Source organism: Mustelus asterias, chromosome 2 (genome assembly GCF_964213995.1).
Source record: "Mustelus asterias chromosome 2, sMusAst1.hap1.1, whole genome shotgun sequence".
Taxonomy (NCBI): domain Eukaryota; kingdom Metazoa; phylum Chordata; class Chondrichthyes; order Carcharhiniformes; family Triakidae; genus Mustelus; species Mustelus asterias.
Genome location: NC_135802.1, coordinates 48,885,923 through 48,913,844, shown reverse-complemented (window position 1 = coordinate 48,913,844; position 27,922 = coordinate 48,885,923). Strand labels below are relative to the sequence as shown.

Sequence of the window (27,922 nt, the reverse complement as noted above, 5' to 3'; positions counted from 1 at the left end):
AGAATGTCCTTAGAACATTCTCTCTGTCCTTGAATCGGGTGTCATCCTTAAGTTGCGAAAAGGGGATCCATTTTAGAAGTCGATTACTTGGCAGGCCGATGGGGTGTCCAGTGCAGCCGAGTGGATTTTGTACAATCCTGGTTGTAATGCTGAAGGACAGAACGTGAATATTGCTGAAAAGGCAGACCAGATTCAGCAACATGGCTCTCTTTTCAGCAATACTGAGGAATTGACTTTGGTGAGGATGTTGGAGTTTGTTCATCTGCCTTGCTGATAAAAGCATTTATAAGGCACAGTGTGAAATATTTCCAAATACAGCAAGAACTGGACAATATCCAGGCTTGGGTGGACTCGCAGCAAGTATAATTTGCACCACATAAGCGCCAGGCAATGACCATCTCCAACATGAGAGGATCTAACCATCGCTCTTGACATTCAATGGCATTACCACCCTCACTACCAATGGGTTACCATTGACCAGAAAATGAACTAACCGACCCATATATATACTGTGATATGGCAAAGCAGGCAGGAGACTAGGAATCATGCAATGAGTAACTCACCTCCTGAACCCCCAATCCTGTTCCACTATCTACAAAGCACAAGTCAGGAATCACTTGCCTTGACACGTGCAGCTCCAACAATATTCATGAAGCTTGACACCATCCAAGACAATACAGCCCACTTGATTGGCACCACTTTCACAAACATTCAATCCCTCCACCACTAACAAGCAGTGACAACCATGTGTACAATCTACAAGATGCACTGCAGGAACACACATTAAAATTATAGAATCATAGAATCCCTACAGTGCAGAAAGAGGCCATTTGACCCATCGAGCCTGCACTGATAACAATCTCACCCAGTCCCTATGCCAGTAACCTCACGTATTTACTCTGATAATTTACCTAAGGGGTAATTTAGCATGGCCTATCAACCTAACCCACACATCTTTGGGGTGTGGGAGGAAACTGGAGTACCCAGAGGAAACCCAAGCAGACATGGGAAAAATGTGCAAACTCCACTCAGACAGTCACCTGAGGCCGTAATTCAACTCGGGTCCCTGGTGCTGTGAGGCAGCAGTGCTAACCACTGTGCCACTCTAGTTGCCCTTAAGAAGGTGGTGGCGAGCTGCCTTCTTGAACGGCTGCAGTCCCCGAGGTGTAGGCACACCCAAAGTTCTGGACACCTTGAGCAGCAGCATCCAAACCCACAACCACCATCATCTAGAAAGTCAAGAGCAGCAGGCACCTGGGAACACCAACGCTTGGAGGTTCCCCTCCAAGTCACTCACCATCCTGACTTGGAAATATATCACTGTTCCTTTATTGTCGCTGGGTCAAAATTCTGGAACTCCCTCCCGAACAGCCCCTTGGGGTGTACCGACACCTCAGGGACTGCAGCAGTTCAAGGCGGCAGCTCACCATCACCCTCTCACGGGCAACTGGGGATGGACAATAATTGCTGGCCTAGCCAGCGATGCACACATCCTGTAAATGAATTAAAATAAACTCACAATCTAGGATGATTCATGAAGATGACCAGAAAGGTACTGAAAGACAGCTGACGTCCATTTAATGGTACTTCAGCATGAGTCACTATCTGCAAGTTGGAAGGGCTAAGTAGAGGAACTCAAGAGGTGAAAAATATGGGAGTGAAAGCCATTAAATAATGGCAATATTTCCCTTAACCATCAATATTATTTATTAATGGAATGAGAAATGCTTAGGATGCATTTGCTGCATCGATAAGAATATGGTAATGAGGTGCACATCCTGTGAGAATTTTAAGAAAATATTCCTATTATAAATATTATTATAGAATTTGGCAAGTTTCTTAAGATATATTGAGCAAGGTCAAAAATGTTGGCAGCAACAACATTCAACCTATCCATCAGTACAGTAAATCAAGGCCAAAATTATAGTGTGCACAGAGCTTTTATGCCAGAGGATTCACTTTGCCAACATTCTCAGGTCACAGGAGCATTTTGTGCCCTGTAAAGTGCCTCCAAACCCCATTAACTGATTAAGCCATAAAGCACAAACAGAATTGCTACCATTGTATGCTTTGAATCCAGGCAGCAGACACTGTAAACTCTTCCAGTTCATTCCCTTTAAAAATGGCAAATCAATTAAATGCTGAAAAGTGCCAAGCAGAAACTTTGTGTAGCTTTAATCAGTGTCAGAAGCCCCCATAGGAAATGATTGAAGAATTGAAGCAGCAATGCTTGTAAATCTAAATCCATTTTGTTCTCCACAACTTCAATCAACCATATTCAAACTACCACTAGCTGAAATGAGACTTTGTGGCGGATTCCGCAGACCTTTAAAAATGGTGGAAGTCCTGCTCTCCTTTTCGACAGATCCAATTTTTGTGGTGGGAGAACTGGGTGGGGTATGATTCAGGATTTACTTGATGGCCTGCTTCCTATGATATTAAAATAAGTGGCTGCTGAGATAGTAGATGCATTGTTTAAATTCAAACCAGGCAGATCAACTCTGATTGTTCAAGGCATTGTCATGAGGAATGAACCAGGAATGGCCATTCTCCACGTTTTTCTTTTGTATAAATTGTTGCTCCCTTTCACTTGGTATTCTTGTGAATCTGTCCTGATGAATGCAAGGCAAAAAGTTTCATAGCATGTCTCTTTTCTTCAGGAATAATGAAGTTCCACTTTCCTGGAACCATTGTTGCAAACCTTTCCTGCACTCTCTCTAATGTCTTCATATCTTTCTTAAAATGTGGTGCCAAATCTTGGGTGCATTACTCTTGTTGAGGCCAAACCAGGCTTTATACAAGTTTAACAAAACCTTCTTGCTTCTGTGCTCTATGCTCTCATCAATAAAGCCTCAGATGCTGTATACCTGATTCCCTGTGATGACTGTCTATTAGGCGGCATGGAGATCTGGTCTTCCTGATTGCAGCCAGCGCAGACATTAGCCTCCTCAGGGCAAATCAACCTAGTTGTGAGGGTCTTAAATAGGCATTAGGCCACTTATTTTCATATATCAAGGACCTAAAATCTGTTTCAGTCACTCTTTTGCCCTTTATCAATATGATGGGTGAGAGACTTCTGGTTCATAATGAGCATGCACTTCCTGCCCATCATATTGAAGCTTAAGTGATCTTTTGAATTATAAGATTATGCCCTCTACTGAAGGGAATAGTAATTCCCTAACTACCTTATCAATTCCCTTTTTTATTTTAAATACCTTAATAAAATAACCTCTTAGCTTTCTCATCTTTCGGAAGTCAAAAGCAACCCCATTGAGTTTTCACGAGGTTTCACTTACTGCAGATAGACTGTGGAAGTAGTAATTTCATAGAAAGCATTAATGTAGTTATTATTATGATTATACAAGAAGAAGTCAATATCCATCTCTTTTATAGAGGGGGATGTGCATCATTTTTTGATGAGTGCTTCTTTGACTTCTATTCACTGTGGAATGACACAACCTACAGGTCACTTTCCAGCTTTTGTACAAACATTATTCATCCTAAATTTATTAGGATTTTAAAATATCTTTTTTGTAAGGAAATGTCAAATACTCCAAGCACTGAACTGCAGTCTGGTAGCATTGTACACTTCAGACTATTGATAAATGCACATTCAGTGCACAATCTGCGTGATTTCTAATTACTTTTGTACCCTATGATTCTCACCTAGTGGAAAGCTGCCACTTAACAAACATACAGTTTCCATTTGCAATGTCTTATGTACTGAATATGGCAGGAGCAGTGCGATATACCATACACATTTCAGAAATGAAAACCTTACTGCACGTGAATATTTTATGCAAGTCAAAGCATCTTTCTATTTTCATGGCGATAATTGATGTGGTGCCTATTCTTCCCTTTACCATTGGTTCACTGTCCATGATATTAGACTTCCAATATTGACATTCAACCTTTAAATGTGAAGCTTTAAAAACTTCTACTCTGGGAATGGTTGCATCCTCTACAGATATGGATCGGAATTTTACCGCCCCGCCCGCCACGGGAATCGGAGCGAGTGAGGGGCAGACCATGGAAAGGTCCGTTGAGCACAGGCCGGATTTTACAGTTTCAGGATGAGCAAGGCCATAAAATCTCTAAGTTATTTAAGAGTTTTTAGCCTCGAACAATTAAAATCAATTTCTTCAAATATATTGCAAGAATATTGTAGAATTTGCCCTAAAATTCTGGAAGAGGGGAAATCATGTAAGGTTGCAAGATTCAGTTTTTATTTAATTCATTTCACAAATTTTACTTCTCACTTACCTAATGTCTCGGTGTATGAAGCCCTCCATCCTCCATAAGTATAAAAGCCGTTTATTTTAAACACAAGGAACAAGGAGCTACCGGTACTCCTCAGAACTGGTGGAATTTTTGAGCCACAGAATTGGCCTAAAAGTGGTGCCAGCGTGTTTGAGCCATCATAGACAGCCACATAGGTAGAGGTGCATGATGATGAAGTCTCAAGATCAAATTCATTGAATCTAAGGAGGAAAATAACTCTTTAAATGCGATCTCATATTACAGTTATGATTTCTATTTAATGGATACTTTGGTTAAAATGCTTTTCTTACATTTATTGCAATGGTCCTAAAATTATTCTATGGGATACTGAAGTATAGACCTATTCATGTTAAATAACTCTATGCCTCAGCCAGAATAATACAGAAACATACTCAGATATTGTGAACCATGTGCATAGTACCATCAGTAATATAACTGGCTTCTGAACTAACGTTCAATTCTGCGAGTCCATCCACATAACTTGAAACTCTAATTTATTAAATCAGCCACGCTGCTTTTTTTCATTGATCAGTATTTTATAATTAAGAAAACTCATATTGATAAAGAAAGATTTGCATTTTTGTAGTACATTGTTACATCTCTGGGCAACAGTTCAGACTATTTCACAGAATCATAGGATGATGCAGCAGAGAAGCAGGCCATTCAGTCCATCATGCCTATGTTGGTTCTATGATACAGTTGTTCGATTAGTCACATTCTTCTCTCTGCACAAAGCCCCTATTGCAAAATTCCACGGAGTATTCCAAGTGTGGTCTCACCAATGCTATGTGACATCTTATAGCAAGACTTGCTTATTCTTGTACTCCAATCCCCTTGCAATAAAGGTCAATGTGACATTTGCTTTCCTTATTGCTTGCTGTACCTGCGTGCTAACTTCTGGAGTTCCTTGTACGAATATACCCAAGTCTCTCTGAACATCAACATTTACAAGTTTCACTCCTTTTAAGAAATATTCTGTTTTTCTATTTTTATGATCAAAGTGTTTCTCACATTATATTCCATTGACCATTTTGTTGCCCACTCACTTAACATGTCTACATCTCTTTTCAACCTGTTTGTATCCTCCATGCAGCTTAAATTTCCAGTTAGCTTTGTCTTCTCTCTGTCTCTTCATCTAAGTCATTGATCTGATTGTAAATAGCTGAGACCCAGCAATGATCCTTGCAACATTCCACTAGTCACAGCCTGCCAACTTGAAAATGCCCCATTTATTCCTACTCATAGAATCATCATAGAAACCCTACAGTGCAGAAGGAGGCCATTCGGCCCATCGAGTCTGCACCGACCACAATCCCACCCAGGCCCTACCCCCACATATTTACCTGCTAATCCCTCTAACCTACGCATCTCAGGACTCTAAGGGGCAATTTTTTTTAACTTGGCCAATCAACCTAACCCGCACATCTTTGGACTGTGGGAGGAAACCGGAGCACCCGGAGGAAACCCACGCAGACACGAGGAGAATGTGCAAACTCCACACAGACAGTGACCCGAGCCGGGAATCGAACCCAGGACCCTGGAGCTGTGAAGCAGCAGTGCTAACCACTGTGCTACCGTGCCGCCCCAGTACTCTGTGCTTCCTCTCCAGTAACCAATTCTCTATCCATTTTACCCTCAACTTCATGAACCCTCATCTTGCATACTCACATTTTAGGTGCCACCTTATATCATTAGCCAGGTGATTAGACCGGGTAGCTCGTTATTTATTGAGTTGACTTGTTAAGCAAGCATGCACTTCATTATTTTGAAATGCAGTGACAGTTGTATAGACAAACATAATAGGCAATATTTACTCTATTCCAAACAGGATCTGGTTAACCTCACAACATGCATTAATACTTTCTACACTTCACTGTGCAGAAATTGAAAGCTTCAATAAATGAGAATCATTCGCCTACCAACTTGATCCAATAATTTGCTGAGCCAGAAAGTCAAAAAGCCAGGTCAGTGTTATATTAATTGATCGCAGTTTAAACAGTGACAGGAATCCCACAACTGGCCTTAAGTTAGGGAAGGGAAATCCGAAAGGGTTCTTGTTCCCAAAGCAATGTACATAGAAGGTAGATTATAGAACAGTACAGCAGAGGAACAGGCTCTCTAGCCCATGAAGTTGTGCCAAACATGAAGCCAAATTAAACTAATTCCTTCTGCCTGCCCTTGGTAAATATCCCTCTATTCTTTGCATATACATCAGCTTATCTAAAAGCCCTTTAAATGCCCTATCGTGTAGTGGAAAACTTGCTAAAGATGTGTGAATATTAGATGAGAAAAGGATTGGGCTCAAATAATATCCCACTGTATTCATATTCTCTGATTGGACAGATAAACATTTATCGATTGTTACATGTGGATGATGGTCATGTCAGCCAAGTATCAGACTAGTGGCCATGAAACTATACTCATAGCAAAGGGTGATATTTATTTTTAAAAGAATGCAAAGAAGAATGTTTCTTTACTTACTTCAATTTAACAATCCTGTTCTCCCCAACAATGATGTGGTATGTACAGTTGACGTTGTTGTATACAGTGCGTAAAGAGGTTGGGCTGGCGATACTGCCAGATGGTCCATGGAATGTACCTCCACAGGCTTGAAACAAAGAACCGCAATTGCAATGAGCAACTAGTCTCTCTTATGTATAACATAATTTACAGCATTTAAGACATTTTCATTATTAAATTGATGCTGTAGATTATTACGTTTGCTGAAAAAGCAATTAAACTATCGTTAAATCAATATTTACAAACAAGTTATAACACCATTAACACTTCATTGTAATCAGGATAAGCACACAAGAGAGTTAAGACTGAACTGACCAAGCATGAATAGTACACCATTGTGAATACTGAGTATGTTGTTGTGCTTTTCAATAATATGTAGAAATAAATATTAAAATATAGGGTGTTTCTTTTAATGCTTGCAATACCTTTTGTATCTGAAGAGATCCCAAAGTGGATTTTTTCCTTTTATTTAGGATTGGGAGGCAAAAGAGGAAAAGGTACAACCATTGTCAGAAATGTGGTGAATTGGTACTTCTGCCTGTCTGGTGTCCAAGAGTCGAGTTCACTGATCTGGTTAAAAAAGGCTGCTGCATGGCACGGACTCCCTATCTTCCAATCGGCAAATGTGAACATGATAAGTATTTTCAGGCATTGGTGTAATTCGCATAATATTCATCACCAGGAATGGTTCAGTGACACCACCACTGACTGAGCTGCCCAGGTCCTGAAAGACAGGTCTGCCAGCCTGTGCCTGTGGTAGGTGCAGAGAGAAACAACAGCAGGGGAAATTCTAGATGACCTTGTTCTCAGAAATTTACATGTCACAGATGAATCCGTCCATGACTCGTCTGTATTTGTGGGAGTTTAGAAGGATGGGGGGGGGATCTTATTGAAATTTACAGGATATTGCGAGGCCTAGATAGAGTGGACGTGGAGAGGATGTTCCACTAGTAGGAAAATCTAGAACCAGAGGGCACAACCTCAGGCTAAAGGGACGATCCTTTAAAACATAGATGAGGAGGAATTTCTTTAGCCAGAGAGTGGTGAATCTGTGGAACTCTTTGCTCCAGAAGGCTAGGTCATTGAGAGTCTTTAAGGCAGAGATATGATTAATAAGGGGAGCAGGGGTTATGAGGAAAAAGCAAGAGAATGGGGATGAGGAAAAAATCAGCCATGATTCAATGGCGGAGCAGACTAATTCTGCTCCTATGTCTTATGACAATATTGGTTCTTGTCCCCGATTCCACACTGTCTGACCTTATTCATTAGTCTATTAAAGAGCGCCTTATCGAGGACCTGTTGAGAATTCAGATAAATTGCATCGATTGTATCATCATTGTTTACCCTTTCTGTTACCTCCTCAAAAAATGTGTATATGGACCTGCAAAAGGCATTTATTAATGTTTAACATAAGAGATTCGCAAAAACAGAAACACACTTTATTTATTAGTGTCACAAGTAGGCTTACATTAACACTGCAATGAAGTTACAGTGAAAATCCCCTAGTCGCCACACTCCGACATTCAGGTGAACTAAGGGGCAATTTAGCACGGCCAACGCACCTAACCAGCATGTCTTTCAGACTGTGGGAGGAAATGGGAGCACCCGGAGGAACCCACGCAGACACAAGGAGAATATGCAGACTCCGCACAGACAATGATCCAAGCAGGGAATCGAACGTGCGGCCCTGGCACTGTGAGGCAGTAGTGCTAACCACTGTGCCACCCACACAAATTGGAAGCAACTTTATGAAAGGGTTAGATAGTGGGTAGAAGGTAGGATACCAGGTAGATAGGAATACATGGCAGCTGCGAAGCCAATGTCAGGTATGACCCCTATGACTTAGGTTCTAGAGGTGACCTGTGCTTCTACTATAAGTGCTCATATTGCTGCTGTGTTAAAGGGCTGAAATGCCAGATTGGAGTAGCAGTCTCCCTGGTAATCTTAGGTCGACTTTCTTTAATATTGTAGCCCACAGAGTGTTAATGCTCAGTACTAATGTCAAGACAGGAATGTGGTTGGGTGATGGAGCTGCCTCCTAGGTGAGCTGCACACGTACATGGACTTCAATGGACATAAAAATCATGCATGATGTAAAATGGGCCACTGACTCACTATCACCCATTTTACACTACCACACAAAGTCAATATTAGAAAGACAGATAGTAGATAGCTGTAATAAAGAAACAAGACAAATCCAATACCAATGCATCATGAATGCTTCATAACTTTCGTGTTTAGCTTCTTAAAAGCGCTCCTGCCCTTTCCCCAGTCACTGGTTAGAGAGCTGTTGAGTGAATTACTATGACAATTTAATGCATCCATTCATAATTGGATGGAGGTTCAAATGGGCTGGGATCCATTGTTATAGACACTTGGCCCATTTCTTAACCTATGCAGGTCCCCCACCTCACCACACAAATGAATACTGAATGGTAATCAAAGAGAAATCAAGGCTCATATGGCTTATGAATTCGGAATAGGTCACTTGTCAAATCAAATGGCCAGCTGTTGCTGACAAAGGAGCAACCATCCAAACTGATATCAAAATGACTCAGCCCTAGCATGGAATGTATTTTAGAAATCTTGTCAAGGTTATTGCAACACCAGAATTTTCATTTTCGCTAAATGGGCATCTGAAGCCTACATCTCAATCTTTGCAATTTGGCAGAATGGTAACAAACCTGACCGGAAAAGTGATTCACTACAGATAAGGAACAATAAAAGATTCTTTCAGAGCTGCACACCAGAAAGTATTACAGAAAATATTGACATATTATTCCATCAAGAATGCTTTGCGGTTATGGATTTAGCTGTATCTTTTGAACAGCTTGTGTATTTATACTGAAAGTCAGCACTGTCAATTGTAATGAATTTCATTAAATCTGGTGAAAATAATTATTAACAGTCCTTCACATAAAAACATGCTGCACAATGTGTCAACATGGTACAGAATATGTACTATTCTTAGATGGTTATTGTAACTCCTGCTTTCATTGTAAAATTGGCAAGCTATTTTACTGTTCCTATGGGGCTAAGATGGTTCCTTCCTCATCCTGCATTTTTCCACAGGAGTAGATTACAGTAAATGTTGAGCTATTAAAACAATCTTTCCAATATTCAGCAACTGATTTTATCTCATATGATCTGATCAGAAAGGGATAATTCCTAAAAGAATGGAATTATAGCACTAACAGATGTGACCTCTGTCGAAAAGTTGGGATAGCCCGCAGTTCTTAATTTAAAAATAACTTGTACTCCATATACAAAAGATATATCATCTAAACCAACCACAACATTCAGAGGTTAGTGTGCAAATTTAAAGCACATGGGATTGGGAGTAATGTACTGACATGGATTGAGAATTTATTAGCAGTCTGGAAACAGAGTAGCACAGGGATCAGTGCTTGGGCCCCAGCTACTCACAATATATATCAATGATTTGGATGTGAGAATCAAATGTAACATTTCCAAGTTTGCTGATGACACAAGACTAGTTGGAATTGTGAGAGGTGGAGAGGAAGTAAAGAGGCACCAAGATGAATTAGACAAGTTGAGTGAGTGGGCAAATACTTGGCAGATGCAAAATATGGATATGTGTGAAGTTACAGACTTCATTAGGAAAAGCAGAATGGCAGAGTATTATTCAAATCATACAATCCCTACAGTGCAGAAGGAGGCCATTCGGCTCATGGAGTCTGCACCAACTCTCTGACAGACTGCCTTACCCAGGCCCACCACCCTGCCCTACTCCAGGGCTAATCCATCTAACCTACACATCTTGGGAAACTAACAGGAAATTTACCATAGCCAATCCACCTAACCTGCACACCTCCAGTCACATAACATGTGGAGATGAAAAATATATACTTTTTGTAAAAGGAGTGCAATTCCGAAACAACAGAACAATTAAACAACAATATTACCCAATTAAAATTGTAAATTCTGTAATGAACCATTCACGTGCTAAATGGTAGTATATTGGGAAATGTTGATGTACAAAGGGACCTGGGTGTCCTTGTATACCAGTCACTGAAAGCAATTATAGTAGTGCAGCAAACAGTTAGGAAGGCAAATGGTATGTTGGCCTTCATTGTGAGAGGATTTGAGTACAGGAGCAAGTATGTCATATTGCAACTATGCAGGGCTTTGGTGAGACCACACCCTGGAGTGTTGTGTGCAGTTTTGGTGCCCTTACCTAAGAAAAGATGCAGAGAGAGTGCAGCGAAGGTTCACCAAAATGATTCGAGAGAGAGCAGGATTGTCGTATGAGGGGAGAATAGATTAACTAGGCCTGTATTCATTGGACTTTGGAAGAATGAGAGGGGATCGCTTTGAATTCTGACAGAGCTGGACAGACTGGATGCAGGGATAGTGTTCCCCTGGCTTAAAGGAGTCTAGAACATGGTCTCAGGATATAGGGTGCACAATCTAGGGCTGAGATGAGGAGAAACATCTTCACTCAGAAGATGGAGAACCTATGGAATTCTTTACCACAAAAGGCAATGGTAACTATGTTACTCAATATATTTAAGAAAGAAATAGATAGATTTCTAGATACTAAAGGCATCAGTGGTATGGGGAGAGAATAGGAGTGTGGTGTTAAGATAGATAATCATCCATGATCACATTGAATGGTGGAGCAGGCTCAATGGGCCAAATGGCCTCCTCCTGTTCCTATGTTTCTAAATTATAGGTTGGTATTGTGTGGCCTTCTCTTATTTGCAATCAACTACATTAAGTCAGCCATATTTTGATCTTATGACTCCAGGAGATCTCCACTATTAGATTTGGTGAAGAGATCCAACAAGTCTCCTGTGATTTCAAGAGGAGAAAATATTTTTCTAATCAAAATACAGAAAAGTCATTCTATTTGTCTTTACCCTTTAATAATGAATGGTGTATGTGATGTGCCAAACAACAAAAAACGATAAAACCAGGTTTCTCCCTTGTGGCGTCGTTTATTTTTCCATGAAGGCTATCACTAGATATTTCAAGTATATTAGGATAGATGGCCCGGTGGTATTATCGCTATACTATTAGAAACTCAGCGAATGTTCTGGGGATCCAGGGTCAAATCCTGTCACGGCAGACGGTGGAATTTGAATTCAATAAAAAACATCTGGAATTAAGAATCTACTGATGACCATGAAATGATTGTCAGAAAAACCCATCTGATTCACTAATGTCCTTTAGGGAAGGAAATCTGTCATCCTTACCTGGTCTGGCCTACATGTGACTGCAGAGCCACAGCAATGTGGTTGACTCTCAGCTATCCTCTGAAATGGCCTACAAGCCACTCAGTTCAAGGGCAATTAGGGATGGGCAATAACTGCTGGCACAGCCAGCGACACCCAGATCCCATGAGCAATTTTTTTAAAAATTCTCAAAATAAAGTATTACACTTCTGTAATGTCTTTTGACCTGATGCGATGAACAATGGAACTGATCTCAGCTTTGTCATCAGTTCTGCGGGGAAGGTGAATTCCTGTGGGAGGGAGTCGGGGAAGATGGAAGAAGAATCGTTCCTTTGTGATACTCAGCTAACGGATGATCTCGGAACAATAAAGATGAATCATGGGACCATCCAACCATTCAGACATCCACTTGATCCATGACTGGCTGCAGTGCAGGCTATATACAAGATGTGCTGTAGAAACTCAGCAACACCCCAATTCACAACCTTAACTATCTAAATGGACGAGGGCAACAGATGTATAGAGCACCAACACCTCCAAGTACCCCCCCATTGCTCTTGTCACAAAACACATGGAGATGGAAAACACATACTTTTTGTAAAGGGAGTGCCATTCTGAAAGAACAGAGCAATTAAACAATATTACCCAATTACAATTGTAAATTCTGTAATGAGCCACTCACATGCTAAATGATAGTTGACCAGAAATCCTGTGTTGGTTTTTGCACTGTTTGTTTTGAAGGCCAGTAGCACAGGGCCGTAGCTATTGATTGGTCTTGGCTTTGCAGAACCGCAAAGGGTAGCAACAGGATTTCCACTTGCTGTAGTCCCACTGTATATCTTCAAACTGTCATGCCAACAGGATGAACCTCCTGTAAATGTTTGAGAGATAAAAATGCAGCATTAACTGAAGGTTGATTTAGAACTTTTCCTTTGCTTGGAATGCGTATGAATTATTTATAATCAGTGAAGCAGCGTGAAACTGTTAGGGATCATATCAGAAACTCTTAAGGTATATTATAAAGTTTGACTAAACCCCAACTTATTTTGATTTTGCTATTGGTGCGAGCATAAGGTGTTTCGCTCCAGGTATGATTCTATTAACCCACTCAGAAACTTTTATTAAAAGAAACTTTATTTTAGCAACACTGTTAAAATATAACAAAAACAGTTAGCATAACTATTATCAATTGAAATAATTAAACATGATCATGTATAATTCTTAACAGCTAGCTATCTCTATAGTTCCAATTTAAGCAACATCTCCACAGATATGCATCCATCTTCAGAATCAGTTAGCACAAAAACAGATATGTTCATGTGAGTGCCACATTTCCAGCCTTTTAACCCCTCTGGACTGAAATACAGAAGGACACCTGTCTTCTGACTCCCATACAGCAGCCTCCAGAGAAAGATCCATCTTCAAACAGCAGAATTTCAGGGAAAGAGATCCATTTTCTGGCAGGTTCCAGTCTCCAATCTCCAGAGAGAGAAAGAAAGAGACAGAGAGCTACTTCTCTCTAAAGATCCCAAGCAGCAACTGAGCTTGTGTCTCTCTGTGTACCAATCCTCTCAGTTACATGATGTTTCCTGTCACACAACCCAATCAAGCCCCACTCTGAAAAAACCCCAGGGAAAAACACTAACATAACAACCCTGCAGTAGTCAAGATTAAAACAAACATCCCAGCAATTGCGATCAATTATGCTTCTGCAGTATAAGAACATAAGAACATAAAAAATAGGAACAGGAGTAGGCCATCTAGCCCCTCAAGCCTGCTCCGCCATTCAATAAGATCATGGCTGATCTGAAGTGGATCAGTTCCACTTACCCGCCTGATCCCTATAACCCCTAATTCCCTTACCGATCAGGAATCCATCTATCCGCGATTTAAACATATTCAACGAGGTAGCCTCCACCACTTCAGTGGGCAGAGAATTCCAGAGATTCACCACCCTCTGAGAGAAGAAGTTCCTCCTCAACTCTGTCCTAAACTGACCCCCCTTTATTTTGAGGCTGTGCCCTCTAATTCTAGCTTCCTTTGTAAGTGGAAAGAATCTCTCCACCTCTACTCTATCCAGCCCCTTCATTATCTTATAGGTCTCTATAAGATCCCCCCTCAGCCTTCTAAATTCCAACGAGTACAAACCCAATCTGCTCAGTCTCTCCTCATAATCAACACCCCTCATCTCTGGTATCAAGCTGGTGAACCTTCTCTGCACTCCCTCCAAGGCCAATATATCCTTCCGTAAATAAGGGGACCAATACTGCACACAGTATTCCAGCTGCGGCCTCACCAATGCCCTGTACAGATGCAGCAAGACATCTCTGCTTTTATATTCTATCCCCCTTGCGATATAGGCCAACATCCCATTTGCCTTCTTGATAACCAGTTGTACCTGTAGACTGGGTTTTGGCGTCTCATGCAAAAGGACCCCCAGGTCCCTTTGCACAGTAGCATGTTGCAATTTTTTTCCATTTAGATAATAATCCAATTTGCTATTATTTCCTCCAAAGTGAATAACCTCGCATTTGTCAACGTTATACTCCATCTGCCAGATCCTCGCCCACTCACTCAGCCTGTCCAAATCTCTCTGCAGACCTTCTACGCCCTCCACACGATTCACTTTTCCACTTATCTTTGTGTCATCTGCAAACTTTGTTACCCTACACTCAGTCCCCTCCTCCAGATCGTCTATATAAATGGTAAATAGTTGAGGCCCCAGTACCGATCCCTGCGGCACGCCACTAGTTACCATTCGCCAACCAGAAAAGCACCCATTTATTCCGACTCTCTGCTTCCTGTCGGATAGCCAATCCCCAATCCACGCTAACACCCTATCCCCAATTCCGTGTGACCCAATCTTCTTCAGCAACCTTTTGTGAGGCACCTGATCAAACGCCTTTTGGAAATCCAAAAACACCACATCCACCGGTTCCCCTCCATCAACCGCACTAGTCACATCTTCATAAAAATCCAACAAGTATCAACACGGGCTCCCAGTTGTAGACAAAGTGGCACCGGATGAATAGAACAAACTGCTTAAAAAAATCCTGCACAAGAAACATGTCACAAATACATTTCTTAAAGGCACTGTATCGTCACCACACCATATATGATCATCCCAATTGATTGGCAACCCATCCAACACTTTAAACATCTGGTTCCTCCACAATTGGCTACAATATAAACAATACACAAGATGTACTGCAGCAACTCAACATGGTTTCTTTGACAGAATATCCTCATCTTTGAGCCTCAACTATAGAGACATATAAGATAATGAAGGGGCTGGATAGGGTAGAGGTGGAGAGATTCTTTCCACTTAGAAGGGAAACCAGAACTAGAGGGCACAGCCTCAAAATAAGGGGGGGGCCGGTTCAGAACAGAGTTGAGGGGGAACTTCTTCTCTCAGAGGGTAGTGAATCTCTGGAATTCTCTGCCCATTGAAGTGGTGGAGGCTTCCTCGTTGAATATGTTTAAATCACGGGTACATAGAACATAGAACATAGAACATTACAGCGCAGAACAGGCCCTTCGGCCCACGATGTTGCACCGACCAGTTAAAAAAAAAAAAACTGTGACCCTCCAACCTAAACCAATTTCTTTTCGTCCATGAACCTATCTACGGATCTCTTAAACGCCCCCAAACTAGGCGCATTTACTACTGATGCTGGCAGGGCATTCCAATCCCTCACCACCCTCTGGGTAAAGAACCTACCCCTGACATCGGTTCTATAACTACCCCCCCTCAATTTAAAGCCATGCCCCCTCGTGCTGGATTTCTCCATCAGAGGAAAAAGGCTATCACTATCCACCCTATCTAAACCTCTAATCATCTTATATGTTTCAATAAGATCCCCTCTTAGCCGCCGCCTTTCCAGCGAAAACAATCCCAAATCCCTCAGCCTCTCCTCATAGGATCTCCCCTCCATACCAGGCAACATCCTGGTAAACCTCCTCTGCACCCTCTCCAAAGCCTCCACATCCTTCCTGTAATGTGGGGACCAGAACTGCACACAGTACTCCAAGTGCGGCCGCACCAGAGTTGTGTACAGTTGCAACATAACGCTACGACTCCTAAATTCAATCCCCCTACCAATAAACGCCAAGACACCATATGCCTTCTTAACAACCTTATCTACTTGATTCCCAACTTTCAGGGATCTATGCACACATACACCTAGATCCCTCTGCTCCTCCACACTATTCAAAGTCCTCCCGTTAGCCCTATACTCAACACATCTGTTATTCCTACCAAAGTGAATTACCTCACACTTCTCCGCATTAAACTCCATCCGCCACCTCTCGGCCCAACTTTGCAACCTGTCTAAGTCTTCCTGCAAACTACGACACCCTTCCTCACTGTCTACCACACCACCGACTTTGGTGTCATCAGCAAATTTGCTAATCCACCCAACTATACCCTCATCCAGATCATTAATAAATATTACAAACAGCAGTGGCCCCAAAACAGATCCCTGAGGTACACCACTTGTAACCGCACTCCATGATGAATATTTACTATCAACCACCACCCTCTGTTTCCTATCCGCTAGCCAATTCCTGATCCAATTTCCTAGATCACCCCCAATCCCATACATCTGCATTTTCTGCAGAAGCCTACCATGGTGAACCTTATCAAACGCCTTACTAAAATCCATATATACCACGTCCACTGCCTTGCCCCCATCCACCTCCTTGGTCACTTTCTCAAAAAACTCAATAAGGTTAGTAAGGCACGACCTACCTGCCACAAAACCATGCTGACTATCACCTATCAATTCATTACTCTCCAAATAACTATAAATCCTATCCCTTATAATTTTTTCCAACATCTTGCCGACAACAGAAGTGAGACTCACCGGTCTATAATTCCCGGGGAAGTCTCTGTTCCCCTTCTTAAACAATGGGACAACATTCGCTAACCTCCAATCTTCTGGTACTATACCAGAGGCCAACGACGACCTGAAGATCAGAGCCAGAGGCTCTGCAATCACTTCTCTTGCCTCCCAGAGAATCCTTGGATAAATCCCATCCGGACCAGGGGATTTATCTATTTTCAGACCCTCCAGAATATCCTGCACATCCTCCTTATCAACTGTAATACTGTCTATTCTACTCCCTTGCAACCCAGTGTCCTCCTCAGCTATATTCATGTCCCCTTGCGTGAACACCGAAGAGAAATATTGGTTCAATGCTTCACCAATCTCCTCCGGTTCCACACATAACTTCCCTCTGCCATCTATAACTGGCCCTAAACTTGCCCTAACCAACCTTCTGTTCTTGACATACCTATAGAACGCCTTAGGATTCTCTTTAACCCTATCCGCCAAAGTCTTCTCATGTCCCCTTTTAGCCCTTCTAAGCTCGCTCTTCAACTCCCTCTTAGCCAATCTAAAGCTTTCTAGTGCACTACCCGAGTGCTCACGTCTCATCCGAACATAAGCCTCCTTTTTCTTTTTAACCAACAAAGAAACTTTTTTGGTGCACCACGGTTCCCTAGCCCTACCAATTCCTCCTTGCCTGACAGGGACATACCTATCACAGACTCGCAGTAGCTGCTCCTTGAAAAAACTCCACATGTCGGACGTTCCCAGTCCCTGTAATCTCCTAGTCCAACCTATGTTTCCTAATTCTCTCCTAATAGCCTCATAATTACCCTTCCCCCAGCTAAAACCACTGGCCCGAGGTTCATGCCTATCCCTTTCCATCACTAAGGTGAACGTAACCGAATTGTGGTCACTATCACCAAAATGCACACCAACTTCCAAGTCTAGCACCTGGTCTGGCTCATTTCCCAGCACCAGATCCAATATAGCCTCACCTCTAGTTGGCCTGTCTACATACTGAGTCAAAAAACCTTCCTGCACGCTTTGAACAAAAACTGACCCCTCTAACGAGCTAGAGCTATAACAATTCCAGTCAATATTAGTCAAGTTAAAATCCCCCATAACAATTGCCCTATTACTTTCACTCCTAAGCAGGATTGACTCCGCAATCCTTTCCTCAACCTCTCTAGAACTTTTAGGAGGTCTATAAAAGACTCCCAACAGGGTGACCTCTCCTCTCCTATTTCTAATCTCCGCCCATACTACCTCAACAGATAAGTCCTCATCAAACCTCCTCTCTGACACTGTGATACAATCTCTGACCAATAATGCTACCCCTCCCCCTCTTCTACCTCCTTCCCTACTTCGACTAAAACATTTGAACCCCGGGACCTGCAGCATCCATTCCTGCCCCTGCTCTATCCATGTCTCTGAAATAGCCACAACATCGAAGTCCCAGGTACTGATCCACGCTGCAAGTTCACCCACTTTATTGCGAATACTCCTGGCATTGAAGTATACACATTTCAACCCCTGCTCCACCCCACCTCTGCAATGCCGTGCATTGCAGTCCCCATCCATGCATCCCTCACTTTCAGCCCCACTACTCAGGATCCCTCCCCCCCCCCGAATCAGTTTAAACCTCCCTGCATGGCCTTAGCAAATTTACCCCCCAGGATATTGGTCCCCTTCTGATTAAGGTGTAGACCATCCTTCTCATAGAGGTCACACCTTCCCCAGTACGAGCCCCAATTGCTTAAGTACCTGAACCCCTCCCTCCTGCACCATCCCCTCAGCCATGAATTCAAACCTTCCCTCTCCCTATTCCTCTCTGAACTATCCCGTGGTACAGGCAAGAGTCCAGAGATAACCACTCTGTCAGTCTTGGCCTTTAGTTTCCACCCCAACTCCATAAATCCCTGCCTAATATCCCCTTCCCCTATCCTCCCTATGTCGTGTGTCCCCACATGTACAATAACTTGTGGTTTATCTCCCTCCCCCCTAAGAGTCCTGAATACCCTGTCAGACACATCCCGGACCCCAGCCCCTGGTAGGCAACACACCAACCCTGAGTCCCTACCTTTAGTTCCGACCCTCCTATCTGTCCCCTTAATTGTGGAGTCCCCAATCACAAGGCCCAGTCTTTTACAGCCCCTAACCACCTGAACTTTCTCACTCGGCTCACCCCCAGAGATCTGCTCTCTATGCTCAGTTGATTCCTCCTCAACTGTAGCCTCCAGCACCGAAAACCTATTATGGAGGGGAACCGCCCCAGGGGATTGTCTTCCCGATTGCTTCTTACCCCTCCTCCTGGCATTGACCCAAGCCTCATTTCTAGGAGTTACTATTTCTCTATAACTCCTATCAACTTCCACCTCCGCCTCCCGAATTATGCGGAGTTCCTCTACCTCCCCCTCCAGCTCCTTTACACGCTCCTCCAGAAGCTGCAATCTAATGCACTTCTTACAACTAAAATCTCCTGAAACACTACTGGATTTCCTCACCACATACATCCCACAGGAGATGCAGCATACTGCCTGAACTGCCATCCCTGAAGCCATTACCAGCAAGAAAAAAAGAAAACAAAAAAAAAACTTCCCCACACTTATAATTAGGTTAGAGGAGGATGGAAGGGTGGGATCCTCTACCAGTGTAGAGGATCGGGTATCTCCTCTGCACCAATTTATAGGGCTAGGGGCCCGAGAGAAAAAAAAACTACTACTGAGGGGGAACCACCCAGGTAACTGACTTTTAAAGTTAAAATAAAAACCCTTCCCAGACTCCTTTGCTGCCCACTTCTAGTTTTCACTTTAAACTTGAAAAACTGCTGTTAAAGTAAAGGCCAAAAAAATACACACACTAGCTGACTAATTAAATAAATAAACAATTCAATTAATCCAATTAATCTCTTACCAGCACTGCTGCTTTTCAATCACCCCTCTCAGCTTGCTCCAGTGGGTAGATAGTTTTCTGATCGATAAGGGAATTAGGGGATATGGGGAGCAGGCGGGTAAATGGAACTGATTCGCTTCAGATCAGCCATGATCTTGTTGAATGGCGGGGCAGGCTCGAAGGGCCAGATGGCCTACTCCTGCTCCTATTTCTTATGTTCTTATGTTCTAACTAGCCAGAGGGCCAAGGGAATGCCATTAACTCTACATTCCCCTCCAACTTCAAATTTTATCACTGTTCCCATCAACACTGGATCAAAATCCTGAAACTTATTACCTGGCAGAATAATGGTAGGATCTATACCAAAGGTATATACCAAAGGTTCATTCCAGAAGACTCACTATTACTGGCTAAGGGACAATTAGGTATGTGCATTAAGTGCTGATCTTGCTTGTGCCCCCCTTTTGAGAATTAAGTTAAAAACAGGAACATGAATCCATTGGAACTTAATAATAACAATGATATAGTCAAACTACTAGGAAAGAGAATGAGTGGAAATCTCCGATCTCGTCTGTTCCCGCCACTGCTGCCAGCAAGAATGGAGAATTTGGCACCCAGTCAAAACTCCATTCACTGCAGCGGCACCAGAGAATCCCAGCCAGAGATGAGGTTGGAGGCTTTCGGAGAATATCTCAATTGGAAGGCAGTATAATTTTACATCCTAGTCTCGTTTCCATCACAATTCTTCCTGAATAACCCAATCCATTCTGCAGGCCACAGCTAATCCCCAACAGACTCAATCTCAATACACCAAAATCACCAGTCACTTTGAGAGAGTTGATTTATTTAAAGCATTAACACACCCAATGGCCATGCTATTTTTGATGTGGAGATGCCGGCGTTGGACTGGGGTAAGCACAGTAAGAAGTCTCACAACACCAGGTTAAAGTCCAACAGGTTTATTTGGTAGCAAATACCATGGTATTTGCTACCAAATAAACCTGTTGGACTTTAACCTGGTGTTGTGAGACTTCTTACTATGCTATTTTTGTCCGGCTTACAAACATTTAAACCTAAAAATCAATTACTTAAAAAAGGTAATGTTCCTATTTAGTCTCCATTCTTCTTTATTCATGAAAGGTGACACATTAGGAGTCTTTATAAGATGGAAAAATGATTTAGTGCATCAGCAACAATAACGCTTTTTACATCACTCCAAATGTTATTCATATACCCACCAAACTACAAATATCCTATTATTTATCTCCTGTCAATAAAATGTTTTAAAGTGCAGTGATAATATCAGGGGTCAGCACTAATGGTTCTAAACATTTCCACTCTCCATCAGTAACAATTAGCAAATAATGAAAGTGGCACCAACGACTCTCCTTGATGTTTTTTCCTGTCCTCAATTTCCTGCCCCAAGTAATTGACCTGCTGATGAATGGCCAAACTGCAGCTAGATATTACTCAGAGAGGCAGCTTTCCCTAAATTCTAATTGAGAGCACAGAAAGGTTAATTTGAAATATGGCCCTTGTCTCTCTGTGTGCAGCTGAGCAACCCTGTGAAGCTGTGAACAGCTAAATAGAATTAAAGGTCAGGAGCTACATTTGCTTTGTGAGATGCTGATGTACAAATGCTTCACGTGGCAGGTCTGTCTCCAGATTACTGCCACCGTGATGGGCAGAAGCAAGACAAGGAGAACTTGGGTCCAGTTCTGAAGGATGTTCAATGGCCTTATACATTCTGGCAAGGCAAATGCAACTTCCGCCCCCTTGTACAGATACCGGGGCTTGTACTCTCCAGCAGATACAGATCTGAGGAGCTTCAGCGCACAAGCTGCTCCTGAATGTGTGTTGTTCCCAGGGCATTTAATGACCCCCTCAGAATGGCTTACAACCACTGCGACCATTGTAGGAGTGTATTGCAGGGCACCATCCAACTGGTCCAAGCAGGAGAACCCCATCTTCAGAAGCCTGGTGGACTGCTCAATGATTCTCTTACTCAGCAGATTGCTTTGATTGTAACACCTCTGTGCCTCTGTCTGGGGCTCCTGTAGCAGGGTGAGCAACCAGGGATATTCCCTGGCCTCTCGGGTCCATCCATAGACTTTGGAGTAAAGATTTGAGGCAGCCTGAACTGCCAGAGAATGAAAAAGTCCCAGCAGCAGCGAGGAAAGTGAGCGCACACATGCAGGTGGCTGCATTTGAATTTGACTTGTCACTCATTGGGAGCCACGATGGCCACATGGATGCAATCAATAATGCTCTGCATCTGGGAAATCCAGGGATGGAGGCAAAACCCTTTTTGCCTTTGAGGATACATCTCTCATGAATTGAATGTACAGTCTAGCTCTGGCAAAGAGGGCATCAGTGGCCAGAACGGTGGCACAGTGGTTAGCATCGCTGCCCTACAGCGCCAAGGATCCAGGTTCGATTCCCAGCTTGGGTCACTATCTGTGTGGAGTTTGCACATTCTCCCTGTGTCTGCGTGGGTTTCCTCCGAGTGCTGCGGTTTCCTCCCACAGTCTAAAGATGAGCAGGTTGGGTGGATTGGCCATGCTAAATTGCCCCTTAGTGTCCCTTAGGGGGACTAGCTAGGGTAAGTGCATTGGGTTACGGAGATAGGGCCTGGGTGGGATTATGGTGGTTGCAGACGTGATGGGCCGAATGGCTTCCTTCTGCACTGTAGGATTCTATAATTAAGTCTATGAAGATGCAGTGGTGTGCTGGTGTTTGTGAGATGCCACTGAGCTCTGCAGCAGATCCTTGGAAAGAGACAGAGGCAAAGACGTTCAGACCCAAAGGAGATCTTTGGCGATGATGGCCTTAGACCATCTGCTTGGAGAGATGCAGTCTCCTGCAGCACTGGGACTCCGTCATCTCCAGGTAGTTCCATCTTTGGCGATAGATCCTGTCATGCCAGTTTGATCTTTGCATCCTTTCTGCCCTTCTCTCTTGTCCCCTGCCCCCTTGTTGCTTGGAGTTCTGCCCTTCCTGAGAAGGGTGTTGCCCCTCATCACCATTGGGCCCAACATCTGATAGTCACGCACCCATTCCCAGCGGCAGCTTTGCTTTTTAGAAAGGGAGCTTCCAGTTCTGAATATCAAACGTGTCCACTGCTGAGGGAGTTACAACCCATTCAATGCCAGAGCATTGTGTGCCCACTCTCCCTACCACATGTACAGCACCTTATTAAAAGTAACCCCCTCCCTCCACTCTGCCCCACTGACCCTCTTATGGGGCCAGAGCAATTCCTTGAGGCAGCCATGACTGGCTCCCCACTCTGTACCTATCTTCTGCCAGCTGATCTACAATAGAAGGCACTTGCGACCTCAAATGTTAGAATCATAGAATTATAGAATCCCTACAGTGCAGAAGGAGGCTATTCGGCCCATCAAGCCTACACCGACAACAATCCCACCCAGGCCCTATCCCCGTAACCCTACATATTTACCCTGCTAGCCCCCCGACACTTCGAGGGAATTTAGCATGGCCAATCAATCTAGCCCACACATCTTTGGACTGTGGGAGGGAACCAGAGCGCCCAGAGCAAATCCATGCAGCTACGGGGAGAACGTGCAAACTCCACACAAACAGTCACTCAAGGTCGGAATTGAACTCGAGTCCCCGGCGCTGTGAGGCAGCAGTGCTAATCACCGTGCCACTGTGCTGTCCGAAAGTGATAACAAATTCTTAAGGAGTTGATAAACTGCTTTTATTGGCTGCAATATGGAGAAGCGCAAGATACTTGTCCCATCCTCTCCCTGTCCAGAATCAGGAACGATGTCCTTAAACTGACACATTGGCTCCAACACCACCTCCATATCTGCACTCAGGCGGGGTGCCAAAAATACAATCCCAGATGCAGGTGAGATTCTCACACACTCAAAACACATTCACTTACACAGAATTAAAATCAGGTCCCCGAGTTGCAAACTGGTAATGCTTTAAACACAATTCATTACAAGTTTAGCACAATTGTTATTCTTTTCAATTCTAAACATTTAGCAATAAACCCTAGTGCTTGGTTCATTTTTCAGTGGCCTCATTATCCGATGTCACTCCTTTTAATGACGTTGTATATGTGTATCCCGAGATCCCTTTGCTCCTCTCATTCAGACCGTTACAGACAGAAAGGAGGTTAATTTAAACAGCACTCATTTCTCCTCTCACCGCTCACCATAAACAGAAAGGTGTTTAGATTTGTTCCCTTCTTTATAAATGATGGCATTTTCCCAACCCTTCAGTTTTGTGCTATCCAATTTTCAAAAATGTAAGCCAGTCAGGTTGACCATGCCTGAGGTGCGCATACAAGTACAGCCCCCAAATGGTGAGGGACATGCTGGGGTATCGCCCCTGGCACACTGGCACTGCCCCAGCACTGCCAGGGGCACTCCGGGGAGCTCTATTGCGTAGGTTCTCCTTATCTTTGGGGGTTTGGAGGAGTCTCGATGTCTGTGAGGGGAGGTGTTCCCTGTGTCCATGGGGGGTCTTGGCGTCCATGGTGGGGCGTGGGGGAGAGGGTGATTCTTGTGTCTGTGGGGTGGGGGGGGGGGGGGGTTCCTTTATTTAAATTGGAAATTCGGAAGCCCTTAATAAAAGGCTCTAGACTGCAAGATTCCCGCTGTTGCTGGCTTCCTTAGGCCCTGCCCCTCAAAGGAGAAGTGAGATTTACACAGTGTTGTTCAATACAGCAGAAAAAGCTGGCCGTGTAGCCTGCAAGCTTCACACAGGTGGTGTTCTCACCTAAACCAATGCTCTATGCATTTTTGGGAAGATTCTGGCCAATGTTTTGAGTCTGTATGACTCTTCTTCAGAGCTGAGGAGGGCTCAAGAGATGGTGGATTATATAGTTGGCGATGGGGGGGCGGGGGAGAAGGTGGAACAGAACAAAAGGCCAGGATTTTTGGAAGCTAACATGAGGTTGCTAAAAATGTCATGGACACAAGACAAAGAGAGTGTTAAAGTTAATGTTAAAGACCAAAGAAGAAGCTGATAGCAGCATAAAGGAAAGATAGCAGAATGTGTTAGTAGGAGAACAAAGTTCTGTGTTCAGTGAAAGCAAAACTAAAGAACAAGTGACAGATGGCCCTGTGGAAGGGCAGGGTTTGGGGGTGTGGGGGGGGTGTGGGTGGGTGGTGGGGGGTGGTTGCATTGGGACAAACAAAAGGAAAGGGGACATGATGGAGGAGATAATTCACATTCTAAAGTTATCGAACTCAATGTTGAGTCCAGGAAACTAAAACGTGCCTAATCAGAAGATGAGGTGTTGTTCCTCCAGTTTGTATTGAGCTTCGTAATTTCAGAAGATATAGGAGCAGAATTAGTCCATTTAGTCCATCGCATCTGCTCCGCCATTTGATCATGGCTGATCACTGGAGTGTTCAGGAAAGGTGGGATCATGCTTGCAGACTAAGAGAAGGTGTTCCACAAAACAATCACTCAGTCTGAGCTTAGTCTCCCCAACATAGAGGATGGGCACAAAATTCAAGCCAGAAATTCAGCCATTTTTAAAGGTCTTCCTTGGTTTTAAAATTTTAGAAATAGCTGTGAGGAAATCTATATATTTTATAAAAATATACAGTGTGAGTCCTTAGTCCGTTCACTGACTTCACCATCACTGAGAATTTTTTTTTAATGTGAGCTCATGATGGAGGAATTAAAATTAAGGAAGTTTGCATTCATTCTCTCATTCACACTAACACATCTGACACACAACTAGCAGGGGCAATGGCAGTTCCTGCTGCATATGTTTGAGGTTTAAATCTGGATCAAAAAGGACATTGTCCTGTCCTGGGATGTGAAATGATTGGGTGACCTTAGAAGATTCAAGTCTGGTTTTATGGGAAGTCTTGTCAGGGACAGAGTTCTGAATTTTCCTGTGTTAGGGATCAGGCATAAGCAAAGTCATTGGTTTCAGAACTCTGCCTGTCCAACTCCGGATTCAGTATACTTTAAAGGGTCTGGGGGTTTTACACGTGGGGTTAGCAAACAGGGGGTGAGTAATGGTCTAACAAGCTGCTCGGGGCTATCTGCAGGGGAAGGCTGGATATCTCACTCAGTGAATGCCAGGACCTTTGATCACTGGGCTGAGTGACTCTGGCCCAGCTTGGCCCCTCTCTGTTCACCTTAGTAACCCGTGGGTTCAACTGTTCAAACCCAGGAACTGTGGTCAGGCTGATTGTCAGGAGATTGAGGTGTTTTGATGTGACTTTGTTAAGGATTCCGGTTTAGTGTCTGGCTCAGGCACTAGCTTCACTGTGATGTTCTAGTTACTGCTGCTATGGGTTGGCATGGCAAAAGGCGGGCAATTTGCTTCTCAACTTAGGCCAACGTTTCTGGGCCTGGATGATAGGAAGACTGCCTTCTTTAAGGGGCCTCTCCAGCATCCATACCAGGTAGAGGTACAGTGCTGTAGCCTAGTGGGTTGTTACAGATCATTTTAAATGCAGTGGGCAGCCTTGTCAGATTACCAAATCATTCTGCTCTAAGGTGTGGCTTATAGGATCCAAATCTGGTTGGAATCTCTCTCTGCTAGTCAGTTGGGTGGTAGGCTTCATCTTTTTTGGAACATTACTGCCCTCTGGTGGATGATCAGCTCATGCTGTATGACCCTGTGGCTTTTCAACTAAGTGAGCCATCACCCTTACTCTTTCTGGGCCAAGTTGGAAACATCTCTGATCCCCACTTAAATTGGAATGAATATGGGGATACTAGGGGTGATTTTCTGGCCCCATTAAGGCCAGCGCAAATCCCACTATGTCGGGAAAATTCAGCAAGAAGCCTAAAATGGGATTCACGCCGGGAGTGAATTTTCAGATCTTCACAGGTCCTCCCAGCAGAATGCCTCAACTTGATCACCAATTATTTCAATGTATTTAAATATGCAAAATCGGCTTAACGCCAAATCTTCTGGGAACGTTATATGTTCCCACTCGCTGGCGTGAGGTAAGGCCGGCAGGAATCACAACTTGTCTCCAGCAGTGTGTAATAGGTCTTCAGAGGCAGAAGTCCCTTCACCAAAATCCCTTCATTTACAACTCCAACAGCAGCACATAGAAGATCATAGAATCCTTACAATGCAGAAGGAGGCTGTTCGGCTCATCGAGTCTGCACCGACCACAATCCCACCCAGACCCTATCCCCATAAAACCCACATATTTATCTTCCTAATCGCCCTGACACTAAGGGGCAATTTAGCATGGCCAATCCACCTAACCCGCATATCTTTGGACTGTGGGAGGAAACCAGAGCACCCAGAGGAAACCCATATAGACACGGAGAGAACGTGCAGTCTCCACACAGACAGTGACCCAAGCCGGGAATCGAACCTGGGTCCCTGGCGCTGTGAGGCAGTGGTGCTAACCAGTGTGTCACCGTGCCGCCTCATGGAGTGCTATCAATCAGCAGTCTACCTTTGGCAGTGCCAGAGGAACTGACACTCCTGGTTAAATAGAAGGAAAAGACTACCTGACTGGACCATCAATTGACTCCTTAATCAGGGAGTTCATATTTCAATAGACCAACCTCAATGGCCTGATTGAAGTCATTACACAATGGAGACCAGGCATGGTGACCATGCTAGTGGCTCAGCGGCCATTGCAGCCCCCGGTGGTCAGTGTCATAGCACTGCCCCTTGGCACAGGTTCATTGCGGCTACATAGTCTATTCCTGTTCATTGTTTTTATGCTATTTTCCCCATAAGTAAAGGCCTTTGTTGCACTTCCTTGGAAGATTGCAAAAGCTGTTCCCTGATAATGTGATTGCTGAAGTGGTTAGAGGTTTTGGTAAAAAGCCACACATCAAGCCAAGAATAGACTCTGAGTTGAATTCACTGTTGGTTTGGAGACAGATTTCTGGAATTCTGATTATGATGCATAATAATGTACTTGAAGTGTGGTGTGGGGGTAAGGCCAAGTACTAGGCTTTCCTTCTGCTCTGCAAGTATTTGAACAATGAAATGACTGTACTTTCTGTGTTGCTGCAATACAATATTGAATTTTATGGCCATTGCTCCATTGAAAAGCCAACAATGCAGTCTATTTTGCAATGTTTCAGATGGGCTCTTTATGTTCCTGAGTTTGAGTCCCAGAGAAAGAAATCTGAGTGTGTGTGTGAATCTGGCCGTGTCTCAGTTAGGTTCTTTATCTTCTTTGCTGTGACATCAGTGTGTGTACAGAGTAAGCTTTCAGAAGT

At 43.5% G+C, this 27,922-nt stretch overlaps 1 protein-coding gene across 1 annotated transcript in view; it reads right to left on the bottom strand.

The window, feature by feature from the left end:
- The window catches only part of cubn (cubilin (intrinsic factor-cobalamin receptor)), a 374,618-nt gene that overhangs the window by 76,564 nt on the left and 270,132 nt on the right, over nt 1-27,922 (bottom strand). The window contains exons 57-59 of the mRNA XM_078200308.1: nt 12,682-12,870; nt 6,763-6,889; nt 4,264-4,481 (exon numbers count right to left, since the gene is read on the bottom strand). Of these exons, the coding sequence (XP_078056434.1) occupies nt 4,264-4,481; nt 6,763-6,889; nt 12,682-12,870 (534 nt within the window). The remainder of the gene's footprint in view (nt 1-4,263; nt 4,482-6,762; nt 6,890-12,681; nt 12,871-27,922) is intronic.